The sequence below is a fragment of the Lemur catta genome, chromosome 2, assembly GCF_020740605.2.
Source record: "Lemur catta isolate mLemCat1 chromosome 2, mLemCat1.pri, whole genome shotgun sequence".
Classification (NCBI taxonomy): Eukaryota; Metazoa; Chordata; class Mammalia; order Primates; family Lemuridae; genus Lemur; species Lemur catta.
The window spans coordinates 54,483,444-54,499,955 of NC_059129.1; the positions used below are offsets into that span (position 1 = coordinate 54,483,444).

Below are 16,512 nucleotides of genomic sequence, written 5' to 3' on the forward strand. Positions count from 1 at the left end.
CTCAAGCACCGTTTTAAACCCTCTTCTGCAGTGAACTCAAATTGATCTCCCTAACAAGAGCTAAAAATAGCAGGAGGAAAAAAAAGAATAGACAATGACTTTTCATATCCCCCCCTGCAGACATTTTCAGTGACAATGAACATGACCTTCCAGAGCCATCCTAGAGAGCAGAATAAAGGCTGGCATTTCACTTCCCACCTCTGATTTACTGCCCATTTAGTATGATGTGCTCTCTCTCGGGCCATTTTTGCTGATTGCTATGGATAAGCTGTTTTGCAGGGCTGGGTTTTTATTTGTCCTATTTTGTTTTACATCCAAAAAAGGACATAGCACTGTACTGCTTCTAAAGTCAGGAACAATAGGTATTATAAAATAAATAAAAATAAGTATTCAATTCATTATCCACATCAAGGTCAGAGCCCATCTTATTTTGTCCAGGTCACTGTTAACTGATGGGCTACTACAAATTCACCAGGGAGACAAAGAGAAACACAGAAGTCCTCTGCTTTATAGAGACGATAACGGCCCCTTAAAGAGAGCAGAGGGAGGCAGATTTTGAGCTGCACATCCCAGTGCACATTAGAGGAAAGCATGGAATGTGCCGGAAAGAATTGATGCAGGGGGTGTGGTTTAGGGAGTGCCAATAATCAGAGTAATGAAATGTGAGTGAAGAAAATGTATCAGTTATTTTGTAATTTTTAAAAATTTCCTTTACAACAATCTTGAATTTCTTCTAGAGAAAAACTTTTCCTTGCCCAGGATAAGGGTGCTGGCTCAATCTATCCTTTCTTCTTTCCAGTGGCAGAGGGACATATCTTAACTTACTAGCTGTGCAGCCTTGTGCAAGCGACTTGACCACTCGGTGCCTCACCTTCCCCGGCTGTATAAACAAGGACAATTACAATATCTGATGTTGCCTGTGAGCATTAAATGAGGTAATATAGTGAGGCATTTAGAATAGTCCCTGACATATGGTAAGCCCTATATATAATTTTTAAGCCATTGTTTTAATTATTTAATGTTTTAAAAATTTAACTATTTTACTTTCTGGATCAAAGATAGATTATATAGTCATGGAGACAATGATTATGAATGTTTAAAACTGTGCCTCTCATAATTTCCAGGACATACACTTGCTCTCACTATAATAAACAGAACTGAGAGATGCTTCTGGAATATTATATGGCCCCCGTCTCCTGTTGTAACATCTTGTGGAGTATTTCAAATGATTTCAGTGGAAAGCCACAGGGTTTGGGTTTGATCGTGGTTCCTTTCTTACTACGCTGTTCTTTTCTTGCTCGTTTCTAGGACCTCTCTGGAATTTTCCAGGGGTCACCAGGACCCCTTAAGGAATGGGACTCTGTTTTGCCCCTAGCTTGTCTGAGCTGAGGCCTGTGTCCTCACCCTCCCACCTGTGCTCTGTGAAAGGGTCCTAGCGAGGTGTGTCATTGCCTCTGGGGGCAGCCAGTCAGCTGACTGCAGAGGGTCTTAGCCTGAGTCCCGCCCCACTCTGCATCCCGGCTCCATGATGCTCTTTCTTGAGACTGACTTCTCCCCAACAGCTTCAGATTTCTAGTGTCTTCTCAGTCACTCTGCTCTACTGATTTAGCATTGTTAATCATTCTCTGAAGCAAAACTCCGTTTCTTTGATCATTTGAGTTGCTTTTCTCTGTTCTCATCCTAATTTGTTTCTCTACTTCTAGATCTGAGATAGATAGACATCCCTTAACATGGAATCAGTCATAATTTGGTAGTGAAATTTTTCTGCCAATGGCTTAAAAATGAATTTTACTAAATCACTTTTTTTTCCCAAATAGAAATGCTAGAAGTCTCCTCATTATAGAAAACATTAATTTAATGCTGCCTGGCTCAGTCTGGCTAAAGCCATAAGAAAGCAACAATTTTTGCCAGTGAAGAAACTATCTCTAGGCGGGCTAATAGCTCTGATCTATTCACTCATTCATGCATTCATTCAGCCAGCCAATATTTATTGAGCATCTGCTATGTGCCAGGTGCTGTCAGGTGCTGGGAATACCAAAATAAACATGCATTCTCCACTCAAAAAGTAGGGAAGACAGTAAGTTGAACAATAGAAATTTGCCATAAGGAGAAGTGAGCATTTGTGCAAAGTGCCATGTGGAGACTGAAGGAATGACTTCTCGCCTTGGCACCTTGTTGGTGAGGAGGCAGAGATGTGGGTGGGACAGATGCAAGGGGTGGCCCGCCCTGTTCCTTCACTGTTGCAGCTGCAACAGCCTCTAATATAACCTCTGTGATGTTCTCAACTCAATTGTTGGATACAAATCACTCATCTGTGTGGGTGAGGAAGGTTTAAGGACACAGGAAAGGGACAAATGGATAATCAAATAAAGATAAACAGCTTCAAATTGCTGGCAAGGGCCTGAGAGAAAGATACCCCAGAAAATACATCCACATTGCAGCTGTTCTGCGGACACAGTATCAGTCATCCTTAAAAAGCAGGAAACCTTCAATATTTGCTCTTGCACACAACAATGCACAAGTCTTCATCTGCACACTCACCAGACACTAGGTCAGGCTTTCTGGAAGTTTAGAGTGGTGTTAGAAATAATTATTGATTCAGAGTTGGGCCAGTGTCAGAGGAGGTCTAACGTCAGCCAAGGCAGCTAGTGTCCCTAACAGAAAGCCATCTGGCCTAGTGATGAAGCTCACTCCCTGTAGTCAGAGGAGCCAGGTCTGAAATTTGCCTTTGTCACCATCCCTTGGGAAAGTTCATACATCTTTCTACAGCTCAGTTTCCTGATCTGTAAAATGGGGATAATAATTTCCTATCTCTTTAAAAATGGTAGACAGTATATTTATTGTGATAAGGGCAGGTGAATGTTATAGGTCAGCAACTAAGGTAAAAAGCATGCATTTTTTAACACTGTTGATAAGTTATTTACAATTCTAAAAAGAACTTTCTTTTTTTTCCTCTGTCGCTTTAAGACAATTTCTTTCCTGCCTCTTCTCTGGCTCTTGCAAGGCTCTGTGAGCGTCCCTTCCAGGGTCTAATTCCCTCCAATCTGTCCCTTCTGCCCCTGCCCAGCCCAGGTCACACTTGCCCTGGCAGCGCCTTCCAGAGCTGGGACTCAGCTCTGTGAGCTAGTGAGGGTGTCTGAGACTCGCCCTTCCCTTCTCTCTGCGTTACACTTGGTGAACACAGACTGCAAGTGAATGTTCTTGCACATTCTCAATAAAAAACGATTTGAATTTTACTGGATTATCAGGTCTGAGTGAACCCGAGGCTAGCTGGTTCTACTTTCTGGTGGTCAGAAAGTCTGACATAGCCTGAGCCTCCTTTGTACACAGTGACACAGGAAACGCACAGCACTGGAAGCCCAGTCCTCTCACTGGCAGGTCACCTCCCTTCCCCCCCAGCCCTGGCTCTGGGCCTCAGCTTCCTGTTCTGGAAAATGCAGGCCAGCCAGTGACTCCTAGGGCCTCCAGCCAAGACCTTAGTGAGTCTAGGAGAGCTCTGTCTGCTGATATTCACAACAATGCTACAAAGCGTGCAAGTGTGTTCTTGTTAATTAATATCCATGCATAGGAGTCAAACTGGCAGCTCCAAGGACCTTGGCTCTAATTGGTCCTGGGGGAGGGGTGTGCTTGCCTGCTTCCAAAATGTCCTGAATTACTGTGGGGAATGGCTTCACAGGGCTTGACTTGAGCAGACTAGGTTTATTTTATATGCTATACAACAGTGGTCTCCAACCTTTTGGGACCAGGACAGGTTTCATGGAAGAAAATTTTTCCATGGACTGGGGTGTGGGGGATGGTTTCAGGATGATTCAAGTACATTACATTTATTGTGCACTTTATTTCTATTATTATCACATTGTCACTTGCCACTCACTGATATGTTTGTTTTTTTTTTTTGAGACAGAGTCTCACTCTGTTGCCCGGGCTAGAGTGAGTGCCGTGGCGTCAGCCTAGCTCACAGCAACCTCAAACTCCTGGGCTTAAGCGATCCTACTGCCTCAGCCTCCCGAGTTGCTGGGACTACAGGCATGTGCCATCATGCCCGGCTAATTTTTTTTCTATGTATATATTTTTAGCTGTCCATATAGTTTTTTTCTATTTTTTTAGTAGAGACGGGGTCTCGCTCTTGCTCAGGCTGGTCTCGAACTCCTGAGCTCACACAATCCGCCCGCCTCAGCCTCCCAAGTGCTAGGATTACAGGCTTGAGCCACCGCGCCTGGCCGACTGATATGGTTTTGATATGAGTCTGCAAGCAATTGATTTATTATGGCCTCTGTGCAGTCAAACCTCCCTGCTAATGATAGTCTGTATTTGCAGCCACTCCCCAGCTAACAGGCCGCAGACTGGTACCGGTGCACAGTCCAGGGATTGGGACTGCAGCTATAAAATGTTTAAGCCTATCACATACAGCTTTCTTTGAAGGGGGAGTGCGTACGCTCAGGATTCCTGGATGTGAACTAGACCTTCAAGGAAATCGTGTTTCATCAACATCTCCCATATTATTATATTGCTTCTTTCGTCAGCCCATCTTAGTTAGACACCTACTGCTTCTCACAATGGCTCTGTGAGGGTGAAACCAATGGCCATTTCAAAGGGCAGAAAAGCTGAGTGATTTGATGGTGATTACAAAGAAACCCCTAGGGACTTGCTCTTGAGGATGCGGCAATTTAACTTTCCCGCCACACATGTGGCAGCCAGCAATTCTCTTGCAGGGAGTGCTTATTAATCAAATCAGCCTCATCTTAATCTGAGTACCCAGTAAGGTGACCAGCTCTCTTGGTTTGGCTGGGAAATTTTCTGGTATTAGCACCAAAAGTCCTGTGGCCAAGGAACTCCTCGGTCCTGGGCAAACCAGAACGGTGAGTCACCATAATTCCAGGTTCCCACATTTCACTTAAGAACACAGATAGAAGAATCAACATGTGTAATTATTAAAACTGCAGATTTCCAGGGGGTAAGTAATTCTGGGACAAATGTTTTCCTGACCACACTGAGAAATACTGGTAAGGACTTTGGACTCTACCGCTGAGCAATTAAATTAGAATCTCTTGGGGTGGGGTCAGGGCATTCAGATCCTACTTTTAAAGTTCCCTCCCACTCCAAGAGAACCCCCCGTAGATAGAGCAGACACAACGACGCAATCAGTTACCACTGGATCCACAGTGCTGAATATCTCAGGTGCCACCTGGGTTCAGCCCCTCCAATTTGCATCATTTCCTGTCCTAATACAATAGAAAAATAGTTTGGAGGGCAAGGTAGCATCATCTGCCGGACTCAAGGACACTATCACTTCTAGATATAAAACTAGAGGAACTTTTGGACAAGTGCATAAAGAGATATGTACGAGAAGGCTAACTGTAGCTTTGATTGTGATAGCAAATACCTGCCGCCGATATAAACGTCCGTCAACAGGAGGGTGGATAAAGTGTGGCGGTACATGCACACACTGGAATACTATACGGCAGTGAGAATGAGTGCATCAGAGCTACATAGGCCAGCATCAGAACAAAATGACCGTAAGATCTTTCTAAAGTCAGAGGCTCCTGGGACTGACTTCTTGGGGACTTGGAGGCTTTGCTTTGGCAGGCAGGTTATCTTGTAGCGGAAGGTTCCTAGGTGTGGGCTAACACCCGTGGCAGCGTTAAAACTGAGTTGCACAGCACAGACACCTCCTGCCAGCTGCTAGAACTCATTTTACCTGTTCTTAGGCAACAACTTCCTCGAGGTACAGAAAGAAATCTCCTAAGAATTACGTAGCACTATTGGATATTAAAATCACTGCACTGCACTCCAGAAGTCACATGGAACAACATTATTTCAGCCAGGTTCCTGAATTGCATCGCTTTTAAACAGGTGCAAAGTCTGAGGCTGCATTCTCGCTCATCATTCCCTCTCACCGTCCACAGAGAGCAATGACTCCATTAGAAATGCAGATGTTAGTGTGAGCCCAGGATGTCAAGCCTGTTAATCTTGTTTGGCTTGCTGCCAAATGTTTATTTTAAAAATGGGCCACAGAGCTTACCTGGTCCTAGTTTGGCCACGGCATAGAGGAGGTCATAGTTGAGGACTGGCGTGGCATCGCTGATGGGCTGCCAGCCCACAGGCGGAGAGGACGGGGGTGAGATGAGAAACTGCTTGGCAGGCTGTGGCGGAGCCAGATGCAGTTTGTCTCCATCAGTCTCTGGAGTCTGCACCTTTCAGACAGAGCAGAAATGAAGACGCGTTATTCATTATGGCTTCAGAGGTGCCATGTTGGGACACTAAGATGCGCAGTTTATTATCAGCCTGTGACAAATTTACCAATGAACCCGACTGTAATAATAATTGCTACTTACCACACGCCACGTGTTCAGTTTTCTTATTTCGTCCTTAAAACAGCGGATCTCAACCTTTAACATGCATTAGAATCACCCGGAGGCCTTACTAAAACCCAGATCTCTGCGCCCCACCCCTAGCCTTTCGGATTCAGGGGGTCTGGGATGGAGCCCGAAGGGCTGCACGTCTAACAAGTGCCCAGGGCAGGCTGGTGCACAGACCTGCCAGACATTTCTTTGTGTCTTCTCTTTCCCTCCCATCCTCCCTCCCTCCCTCTTTTCCTTCTTCTTTCTCTCATTCTTTTTCTTTCTCTTTTTCCTTCCCTCCCCTCCCCTCCTCTTCTCTACCCTCCCCTTCTCTCCCCTCCCCTCTTCTTCCCTTTTCTTTTTCCTTTCCTTCCCCTTCCTTTCCTTTTTCCTCCCTCTCTTCCTCCCTCCCTTCTTTCCTTCCTCCCTCTCCCCTCTCTCTTTCTCTCTCTTTTCCCTCTCTCCCTTCCTCCCTCCCTTCCCTCCTTTCCTTCCTTCTCATTGAGGTAAAATTCACATAAGATAAAATTAACTACTTTAAAGTGAGCAATCCAGTGGCAGGTAGTACATTCCCAGTGTTGCACAACTACCATCTCTATCCAGATCCAAGCCATTTTCATCACGTTAAAGGAAATCCCACACCCATTAAACAGTTACTATGATCGCTGTTTCCCACTAGCCCCTGGCAACCACCATGCTGCTTTCTGTCTCTATGGATTTATCTGTGCTGGATGTTTCATATACGTGGAAATATAGAATATGTGATCTTTTGTGTCTGGCTTCTTTCACTAAGTAAAATATTTTCAAGGTTCATCCACATTGTAGCATGTATCTGTATTTTATTCTTCTTTATGGCTGAATATTACTCCACTGTATGCACATACTGCAATTTGTTTATCCATTCATCCACGGATGGACATGTGAGTTTTTTCCACCTTTTGTCTATTGTGAATAGTGCTGCTATGAACATGGTGTACATGCATTTGTTTGAGTATCTGTTTTTAATACCTAGGAGTGGAATTGCTGGGTCAGATGGTAATTCAATGTCTAACTTTTTAAGGAGCCAAGTGAGGTTTTAAAAGATGAGAAAACTGGGATTTGTCCAAGTCACACAAATTAGTAGCAGTGGTGGGATTTGAACATGGATGTGAGGCCAAAATGTGTGTTCTTTTCACTGTGCCATCTCTGTAGAGGCCAAAGTGGAAATGATACTTACAGATCACTTAGAAGATGGGTCAAGGTATCTAGTGATGGGGTAGGGAGCTAATGGAGCATTATGGATATTGATTTTCTATTGCTGTGGACTCTATGAGCATTGCCAAGAATTACCCATGTCCTTCTGGAATAGCTAGAATTTATTTCTGGATGAAACAAAACACCAAATTAATTTTCATATATTTGTAACCTTTTCTCATGAATATGAATCATTGGAAAGGTTATACAGTCCACTAAAACTGTCACACAATTTATGCTTTTAATTATAACCTTGACAGGAAGGTTAGGAGTAGTTGTAATTAGATCTTTCTTATTACGCCTACTAGCTGGCATTTATTGTGCATTTACCAAATGCCAGACAATTTAACATGCAATAATTCATTTAATCCTCATAACAACACTAGGGGGTGTCTCTCATCATCATCCCTACTTTGCTGATGGGAAACTGAGCCCCAGTGAGGTTATGTAACTTGCCCAGGTTAGAGCCCAGGCTACCAGCTCTCGAAGCCGAAGCCTGCTTTCTAAACCATTAAGCAGTCCCTGTCTGGAGATCATGATATGGGGCTATTTTGCAGTGAACTAATTTATAAACTACAAACCCATCTGGAAGCTGAAGGGCTCCATTTACCTCTTAGAAAGGTTAAAAAAATAATGCAGGGCAAAAGGAGTAACTTTGGTAAAGAATTACCTTACCTGTGCAAAGTAGAGTTTTAATTTTTTCCCTCTGAACTGAGTCTCATGAAGCTCTATCCGGGCTCGGGCTGCAGATTTAGGATTGCTGAAGTTTATTCGGACACGTCTGAAACTCTTAAATAGCTGGAACGTCACACAGTCATCATATGTCCGGAATAGTCCCTCGAATTTTTCCTGATAAAATAAATACAGAGGAGAATCATTAGTCATGTGTCTTGTATGATGCCAGATCTGATAACAAGTAACTAAATAAATAGGCTGTTTATAACGTATCGTTAAAATAGAACAACAGTAATGTATTTTTTCATCTGTTGGTCTGTTGCCCAGTGCTAAAAATGCCTACAGATTCAGCTGCAGGATTGATAACCTGGGTCTGGGGATCTGTAAAGGACCAGAGAAGAGAGTCCAAAGTACATGAAACCCATGGAAAATTATGCAAAATGTTGAGTGTTTCTGTTGGGGACAGGGATCATAATTGTCATCGGGTTCTCGAAGGAGATCATCATCTCCAAAATAGTAAAGCTACTGAGTAAAGCACGTGGTAAACATTAGTGATTATCAACCTTAAGGGTGCTTTTCTTGCCTAAAAATAGGGGATCCCACACCACCCAAAATCCTAGTCAGGCAGCACTGTGTGATGAGTCCTGGTCAATGAAATGTGTATAGAAGGCAGAAAAAAGCCCTTGAATCATTTCTCAGTCTCTTCCTCTGAGGAGGCTACGTGTTCCAAATGGTGCAGGTGTCAGAAACAGGGTCCCCTCACCCTGGGTCCCCGAGTGACTGTGTGGAATAGAAACAGCTCTCCCCCTATGCCCACCCCATCCTACAGCCAACTTTGCTTTAGCAAGGAAAAAATAAGCCTCTATTGCACTAAACCACTGAGATCTGGGGATTATCTTATTCCTGCAGCATAGCCAAGCCTATCACAATACAAAGCAATAATTTAAATTCAATACACAATTTCAATTCAACTGAAGAAATATCTATTAAGTGCTCACTTTGTACAATGTGTGGTATCTTTCTAGGCTTTGGAGGATACAAAGATGAATATCATATTGTTCTGACCCTCGATGATCTAACAATCTAACATGAGAGGCCCACACAGCCACAAATAAGAGAACACCCAGAAAGCTGGGGAAAGGCATAAAAGGAAAATTAGAGAATTTAAAAACATACATATAAAAATTAATACCATCTGTCTGGTTCCTCTTAGCTTTAAAAAAAAATCCTTATTCTAAGAAAACTAGTGCATGTTAAGCAACTGTGTGTTCTTAATGGAGAAATTGCCACTAAGGAAATAACTTCTCTCTATATATTTTTTTAAAAAACCAACCTGATTCTTTTAACTGTAAAATATGTTTTGTCATAAGAATGAGTACGAGTGGGAATGGAGATGCTGCATGAAAGATTCATACTGCAAGATTCATGGAATTTTAACTAGGCATGGACTAAGAGAAGATGAATTCAACCTTTCCCTCCTCCCGGCCACCGTTTCACAAGTCAGGACCCTGAGGTCTGCGGAGAGAAGGAGCCAGCCATGGGCACACGGACAGTCAGGGCAGAGCCACGGCCAGGCCAAAGTCCTGCTGACCCTGACTGCAGAGATACTGTCACCTATATAAAGAATCACACTGCTAGATTGACAGGAAAAGCAAGAGATGGAGAGAAGTAAGCTGACCCCGAGCAAAGCGTGATGACATCTAAGAGAATCAGCGCGGCTGTGGGGGCCTGTAAAACCACTGACTTCTGAGGCTGCTGGACACCCAGATGCACTTGTCTCAGACCTCAAGTCCGTGTGTGGTCCTCCCAAACCCTGTGGCCTGTTTCTGAGGACTCCAAGGCTGTGGCTCTCTGTGGCTCCTCTCATTTCTGAGTCCTGTGTCTGCCACACCCTTTCTCTTTCATACCAGTATATCAGTCCAGTCCAAGAACCCCAATGAATATAGGCAAAACTTCTGTTTTGTTTTGTTTCATGACACTTATGGAGATTTCAGGGGTTCTTTTCCGCCTTTTCAGGCTCTTTTCTTATTCTCCTTTCCCTATCAAGAGCAAAACAAGAATCATTCCTTGTCTTAAGCAGGGCAGTTTTTGTCCTCACCTCTCAAGCTTGGAATCAGCCATTTCCCAGGCCGAGGGCTTCTGCTATGACTCCAAGTGGGTTCGTTATGAAATTCTTTCCCGACAATACTGTGTTTTCCTGAACAGGAATCTGGATGAATAAAATGCTTTCTGTTTCCTCACAATGAGAGTACTCAGAGCTGGTCAAATCGCAGCTGGTGGTTTGATTAGTTTGGGGAGTTTTCAAGAAACTGGAGGAATTAAGAGATTAAAAACTCTTGTTCTATGTAGAGTATAATATTTTTTAGGATGGAATCCTTGGGTCTTCTTTTGGCTGGTATGCTTTTCCAATTCTAGTTTGGGGGTTCTACCTTCCCATCACCTCTCCAGAGCCCAAGCATGGACAGTTAAGGCTAGCCTTTGGGTGGGAGGGGGGTGCCGTTTTCCTTTGAGTCTAATTCCTGGCTCCTCAATTTATATTTCTTCTTTATGCCTCAGTTCATCAGAACTGTTTGGCCGCAAGAGCCTGCATTATGAGCAAGGAACCAAGGAGTCCCGGTTTTAGGGTTAGGAAGGGCCGACAGCAAACGGCCTATGTGCTGCCTCTGTCATGAGGCCTTGGCAGACGTCAAGAGCTGATCCCAGTCTGGTCGCCACTGACCCTCAACAGAGGTCTCCAGGCAATTACTACTATCATGTTGGGCCACTGACATAAGCCTCTCTGATATCCCTTATTTTAGGCTTAGGCCAACAAGCAAAAAAAGAGCTCTTGCTCCAAACCTGGGGTGTAGCACAGAGCTCAGGGGCCAGGGTTTTTACTGGACCCTATGGGGCCTAAAGTCTGTAATGATAATAATAATAATAAACAGCATGTCTTCTCTGTACAGGTCTTTTGGGAACTTGTAGTTGTAGTGGGTGACAGCTGGCCAAGAACTGGGGAGTTGCTGGCCATCTCTATTTTTGTTTCTATTAGTGACATTACGAACGCTTCATTTGCTGAGGCAATGGGACACCAGACCAAATTGGTGAGAGGCAGATCCAGCTCAGTGAACCCACCAGATAAACCCTGAGGCAAAACTGTGCTGTGCAAAGAGCTGGCTGCAGGAGTTCTCACCTGCCGTTATAGCAGACCTTCTACGCTTTGGATGCCCGGGTCCCCACCAGGTAGACAGTAATATTTTGTTGTGTTTTGGCTGCCAGTTCTCTCCAGTCTGGTATCCCACAAACCCAATAAACTCATTTCCTCGATCGTCAGTTCTCTTTGTAGCCTCTGGTTTCAATGAAGTTCTATAGACGCGACCTCAAGCTCTTTGGTTTCAGGACTTATTTACACTCTTAAAAATTATTGAGGATCTTTAAGAATTTTTGTTACTGTGGGTTTTATTTATCAATGTTTACTGTACTAGAAGTTAAACCTGAGAAATATAAAAATATTTAGTTGTAAATCCATTTAAAAGGAATAAGAGTAAACCCATTATATGTTAACATAATCTTTTTATGAAAAATAACTGTGTTCCAAGACAAAAAGATATGTAGTGAGAGGATTGATATTGTTTTATGTTTTTGAAAAGTCTCTTTAATTTCTGACTTAGAAGACACCTGGCATCTCATATCTGCTTCTGTATTCCATCTGTCGCACTGTGCTGTTTTGACTGAAGGGTATGAAGAAAAGCTGGCCTCATCCGAATATGTGTTCAGAAAAGGGAAGAGAACGTTAATAGCCTATTAGATAATTGTGAATATTCTTCCTTAATACTTCATCAAAACTCAGGAAGTGGTAGCTTCTTAAAGTGTGTGTATTGCAATGTTGAATCTAAAGCCATAGTAACATTTTTTATTTGATCATATTAAAATCCATTTATTTATTTTGCACTTTGAACGGATTTTGTACCCAAACATGATTTTGCAATAGTGTACATTAGTTATTTGGAAAATATTGGTTCCTTGAGTTATGCAGCTTTTTCAAATTGACCAATTTTATTACGCAATATTAAAAATCACATTCATTAATGTTGCCACTTATCAAAAAGTCTTCAGATCTTGGGAAGCTGTCAAATTCATATTGGTAGGTACAAGTTTTTTAAAATTCTAATTTTTGCTTAAAAGCTCATTCTTTATCATTGGTGACAAACACTGTCAGTTATTTCCCTTAAAGTAACAGATTTTACTTTATTCATTGTTGAGAAAATGTCTGCCAAATACTTAAGTTTGCATAACTATAGTTTGTCTGTCAGTTGTTTCTCAAGTAAAAATAGTGTTCCCTGAGAAAAGTAAGTACCTAGGGCAGCTTGGAACAGCTTAGAACATTTCCTCCAGTCCAACAGAGTATTTTGGGATGTCACAGAAGTGCTTCCCATCAGTATTCCTATTGGGCTATTGAGATTTTTAAAAAGGCATATGCTCAAGGATAAGAGATAATAAAATGAGTAACTTTTAGTGCTTCATCAAGGACATTTTTAAGTAAAATTGCCATTTTCTTTCTTTTTCCTTTTCTATTTAAACTGTATGTGGCTGTGAAGAATACAAATATAGTTGTGCAATGCAGAACAACATTTTGGTCAATGATGGACTGCATAATGACCGTGGTTCCATAAGATTATAATACCACATTTTTACTGTACCTTTTCTATGTTTGGATATGTTTATATACACAAATATTTACCACTGAGCTGCAATTGCCTACAGTATTCAGTGCAGTGACATCCTGTAAGGTTTGTAGCTCAGGAGCAATCGGCTGTACCGGATAGCTTGGGTGTGTAGTAGGTTATACCATCTAAATTTGACGGCATTTATTCCTGAGAGATAGGAGGGGGTGAGTTAAGGAGGGTTGAGTGTGGAAGTGGAACAAGCAAAACTGAAAATAGCTCTTGTCAAAGGGAAGTAGGAGGCGAAGTCCTCTTTTCAGAGCAGGGAAGGTGAAGGGGGCCCGGGGGCTTGTGGAGCACGAGGAAGATTTAGAACAGCTGCTGTGGTCAGGGGCAGAGAGAGTCAACACAGGTGGGTCAAAGGACAGTGAGGTGGTTTGAAATGTGTCCCCCCAAAAGGATATGCTGACATCCTAACCCCCAGTCCCTCAGAATATGACCTTATTTGGAAATAGGGTTATTGGAAATATAATTAGTTAAGATGAGGTCATATGGGAGTGGGGTGGGACCCTAATCCAAGATGCCTGGTATCTTTATAAGAATACAGCCCCATGAAGACCCAAACACAGGGATAGCACCACATGACAACAGGAGGGGAGTGAGGCATCTGCAAGCCAAGGAATGCTAGATATTGCCAGCAACCCACCAGAGGCCAGCAAGAGGCAAGAAGGGATTATTCCACAGGATTCAGAGGCATCACGGTGCTGCTGATACCTTGATCTTGGGCTTCTAGCCTCCAGAATTATGAGATGATACACTTCTGTTGTTTTAAGCCACTTAGTTTGTGGTACTTTGTTACAATAGCCCTAAGACAAAAATACAGGCAGCTATCCAGCACCAAGGAACTCACTCAACCTGGAAAAGATACAGTTTTAATAGAGCCAGCTAACACAATTATGCCATTTTCCCCCAGGGAGAGCAGGAAGTGGATATTTAGGTCGTTCCAGGGTGACGTGAGCAAGACGGGTGGGTGTACGTGTGTTAGCGTGTGTGTAGGAGGAGAGAGTAGAACAAGGAAGGAGTAACTTGCAAGGATGAAAGGGCTGGCAAGTAGGAAACTGGGATGACTGGCCCCGGGAGGATGTGAGGGAAGGAAGGGAGGCGGGAGAGTCATGTCATGCTGACAGAATGGGGAGATAGTGAGCGTTTGAGGTTCCCGATGAGTCTGAAGAGTACGCTTAGTAGGTGTGACACCGTGGGAGAAGTAGAAGGAGAAAAATTGTGGACCCAGAAGAGAATTTTCTAAATTTAAGGTTTCAGAAGTTTTTCAGTATTAGATACCCTAAGGTCCAACATAAGGCACATGAAGGGGGTTCATGTATGTATGCCAAGGTGAAGGTGGGAGTGAAGGCCAAAGAACAGTGAGGCTAGAGCATCGGACAGTCACTGCCAACTCAGGGCAAGGGCAGGAAACAGAGTTCAGGGGACCACCATGAGGCGGGTGACAAGCAGCAGGAGAAACAGGAAGAGACCTGGAACGCCAGTGGGTATGGGGAACAGAGACGGGGAGAACAGAGTTCAGTTGGAGGGCAGGGCTTGGCAGAGGAGGTCAACTATGAAAAGTGATGGAACAATAGTCTGGAAGCACCAGGGGAGGTCAGGGGGTGCCAAGCCTCAAAGTGGGGACTTGAGCGGGGACTGGAGAGAGGTCCCAGCCCCGAGATTGCTAGGGAGTGAGCAATGCCAGGGAGCAATGCAGGGCTCCTACGGACAGGGTGTGGAATGATTATTCTACAACACAATTGTGCTCTGAGAAAAGTCAACACGGGGCTCTAGAAAGGAAAGTGGGAGAGGTTGGAGGAGGGGTTGGCAGGAGAGGATGGGGCAGGGATGGAGAGTGGGGCTGGAGGAGGACGCGAACACAGGGGAGGATCTGTGTAAATGGAGGACATCGGAGCAGCCCCCACCCTCAGCAGGGCAGAGAAGATGGATGTGACAAAGGGACCAGAAAGGTTGGGTGGAGTCAGCCAAGGTCCACCTTGTGGGATGGGGCTGAGGCCACACAGATCTGTGGCACTTGGGGTCCAAAAGGTAATTTGATATTTTTTACTCTCTTCAATTTTTATGAGCTGCGTCTTTCACAGAGCAAGAATGACAAGGTATAGGTAAAGACACTCCGGGGAGTGTGGCTGACAGGGTGCACGGGGCTGCTCACCAAGTAACCGACCCAGGCCTGGCCCAGGCCGTGTTGGAAATAAAGTCATTCTATGGTGTCAAATATGAACACTTTGGGATTTTAAAGTTTCTACCTTTAGAGGTATTTGATTTTTCCTGAGTGGTCTGAAAAGTGTGGAGACAAGTGTTTATTGACGTCTTGGAGAGAGGCTCACTGAGGTTTTCCTTAAATCTTATTTCACCTCTGCTATAATTATTTATTTATTATTTGTGCCCCGCATTTAACAGAACGACTCCACCATGGCTTATAAAGGTATGTTAAAACAAAATGAAATAAAGGAAGAAGAAACTGAGTAGAGAAAAAGGGGGAAGCAAGAATAGAAACATAAATTAGAGCCAACCAAGGAGGAGGTCTGTTCAGAAAGGCTGAGAAGCTTCTCATGGAGCCTTGAGCGTTTGCCATGGGTGGGCCAACATCTCACCTCTCATCTTTCTCAAAACTAACAGTTACACAATTCCCGTGGGCCTTAGCTAAAAACCGGGCAGAAGACCCTGTCCAGAGATACTGTGACAGGAAGAGCACTGTCTCCAGTAGCTACAGAACATGAACCAAGCAACAGGTGACCCAGTATCCTTCCCATTCAACACATAAGCAAGTGTTATTTTTACAATCAACAGCCTTAGCAGTGTTCTGAGTACTCAGGAAGAGCTCAATATATTCTAATTGATGGGCTGATACAAAACCCTTAAGTATCTTTTAGAAATTACCATCTTTAAACCAAACAGGCGGCAGATGAAAAATAACTTCTGATGTATTATCTCATTGAATCCCCAGTAAACCCTTTGTAGGGGAGTTGAAATTACCATCCTTAAGTAACACAGGAAGCAACTGAAAGCCAGAGAAGTGAATCACCTATGTACAAAGTCACACAATCAGCCAGCTAGCGAAACCAAAACTAGTAAGCTCAAGTTATTTATATGACATAAACGTCATTGATATGTGCAGAGGAGTGAGAAGTCCCCCAAACAGAAACAAGACAACCAGCTTTCCTTGCCAGTCTAAAAGAGCAGTGCTATCCTTGAAGAAAGAGCGGCTGGAGAAGTTCAAGGGCGCCTTTGTCTGCATTGCAAATGATGCCCTGTGCCTGTATGTGTTTTTCAATTTTTACACTTAAGAGTCCTTTGGGTATAAATTATCTTAATAAGACATTCAGCTTCTCTCACAATCACAAGGCTCTCATCTGTCAGATAATACCTCCTAGAAACTGCCAGAGAATGAAACAATTCATTTTAGTTTATCACCTCGCAATGGATACCATCGACAAGTCATGTGCAAATCCCATGTTGAAGTATCGTACCGGATGTGATGGGCCTCCCGTCAAAGGACTGGTATTGTAAACCTTCAGGATGCGGACTCCTGATGCTAAGGGAATGACCGGCCTGCA

General features: G+C 43.6%; 1 protein-coding gene across 2 annotated transcripts in view; it reads right to left on the reverse strand.

Moving 5' to 3' along the window:
• The window catches only part of RCAN2 (regulator of calcineurin 2), a 262,707-nt gene that overhangs the window by 16,768 nt on the left and 229,427 nt on the right, over positions 1–16,512 (reverse strand). For both annotated transcript variants that reach the window (XM_045543674.1, XM_045543673.1), the window contains 2 exons: positions 8,250–8,423; positions 6,023–6,194 (listed from right to left, as the gene is read on the reverse strand). In XM_045543674.1, the coding sequence (XP_045399630.1) occupies positions 6,023–6,194; positions 8,250–8,423 (346 nt within the window). The remainder of the gene's footprint in view (positions 1–6,022; positions 6,195–8,249; positions 8,424–16,512) is intronic.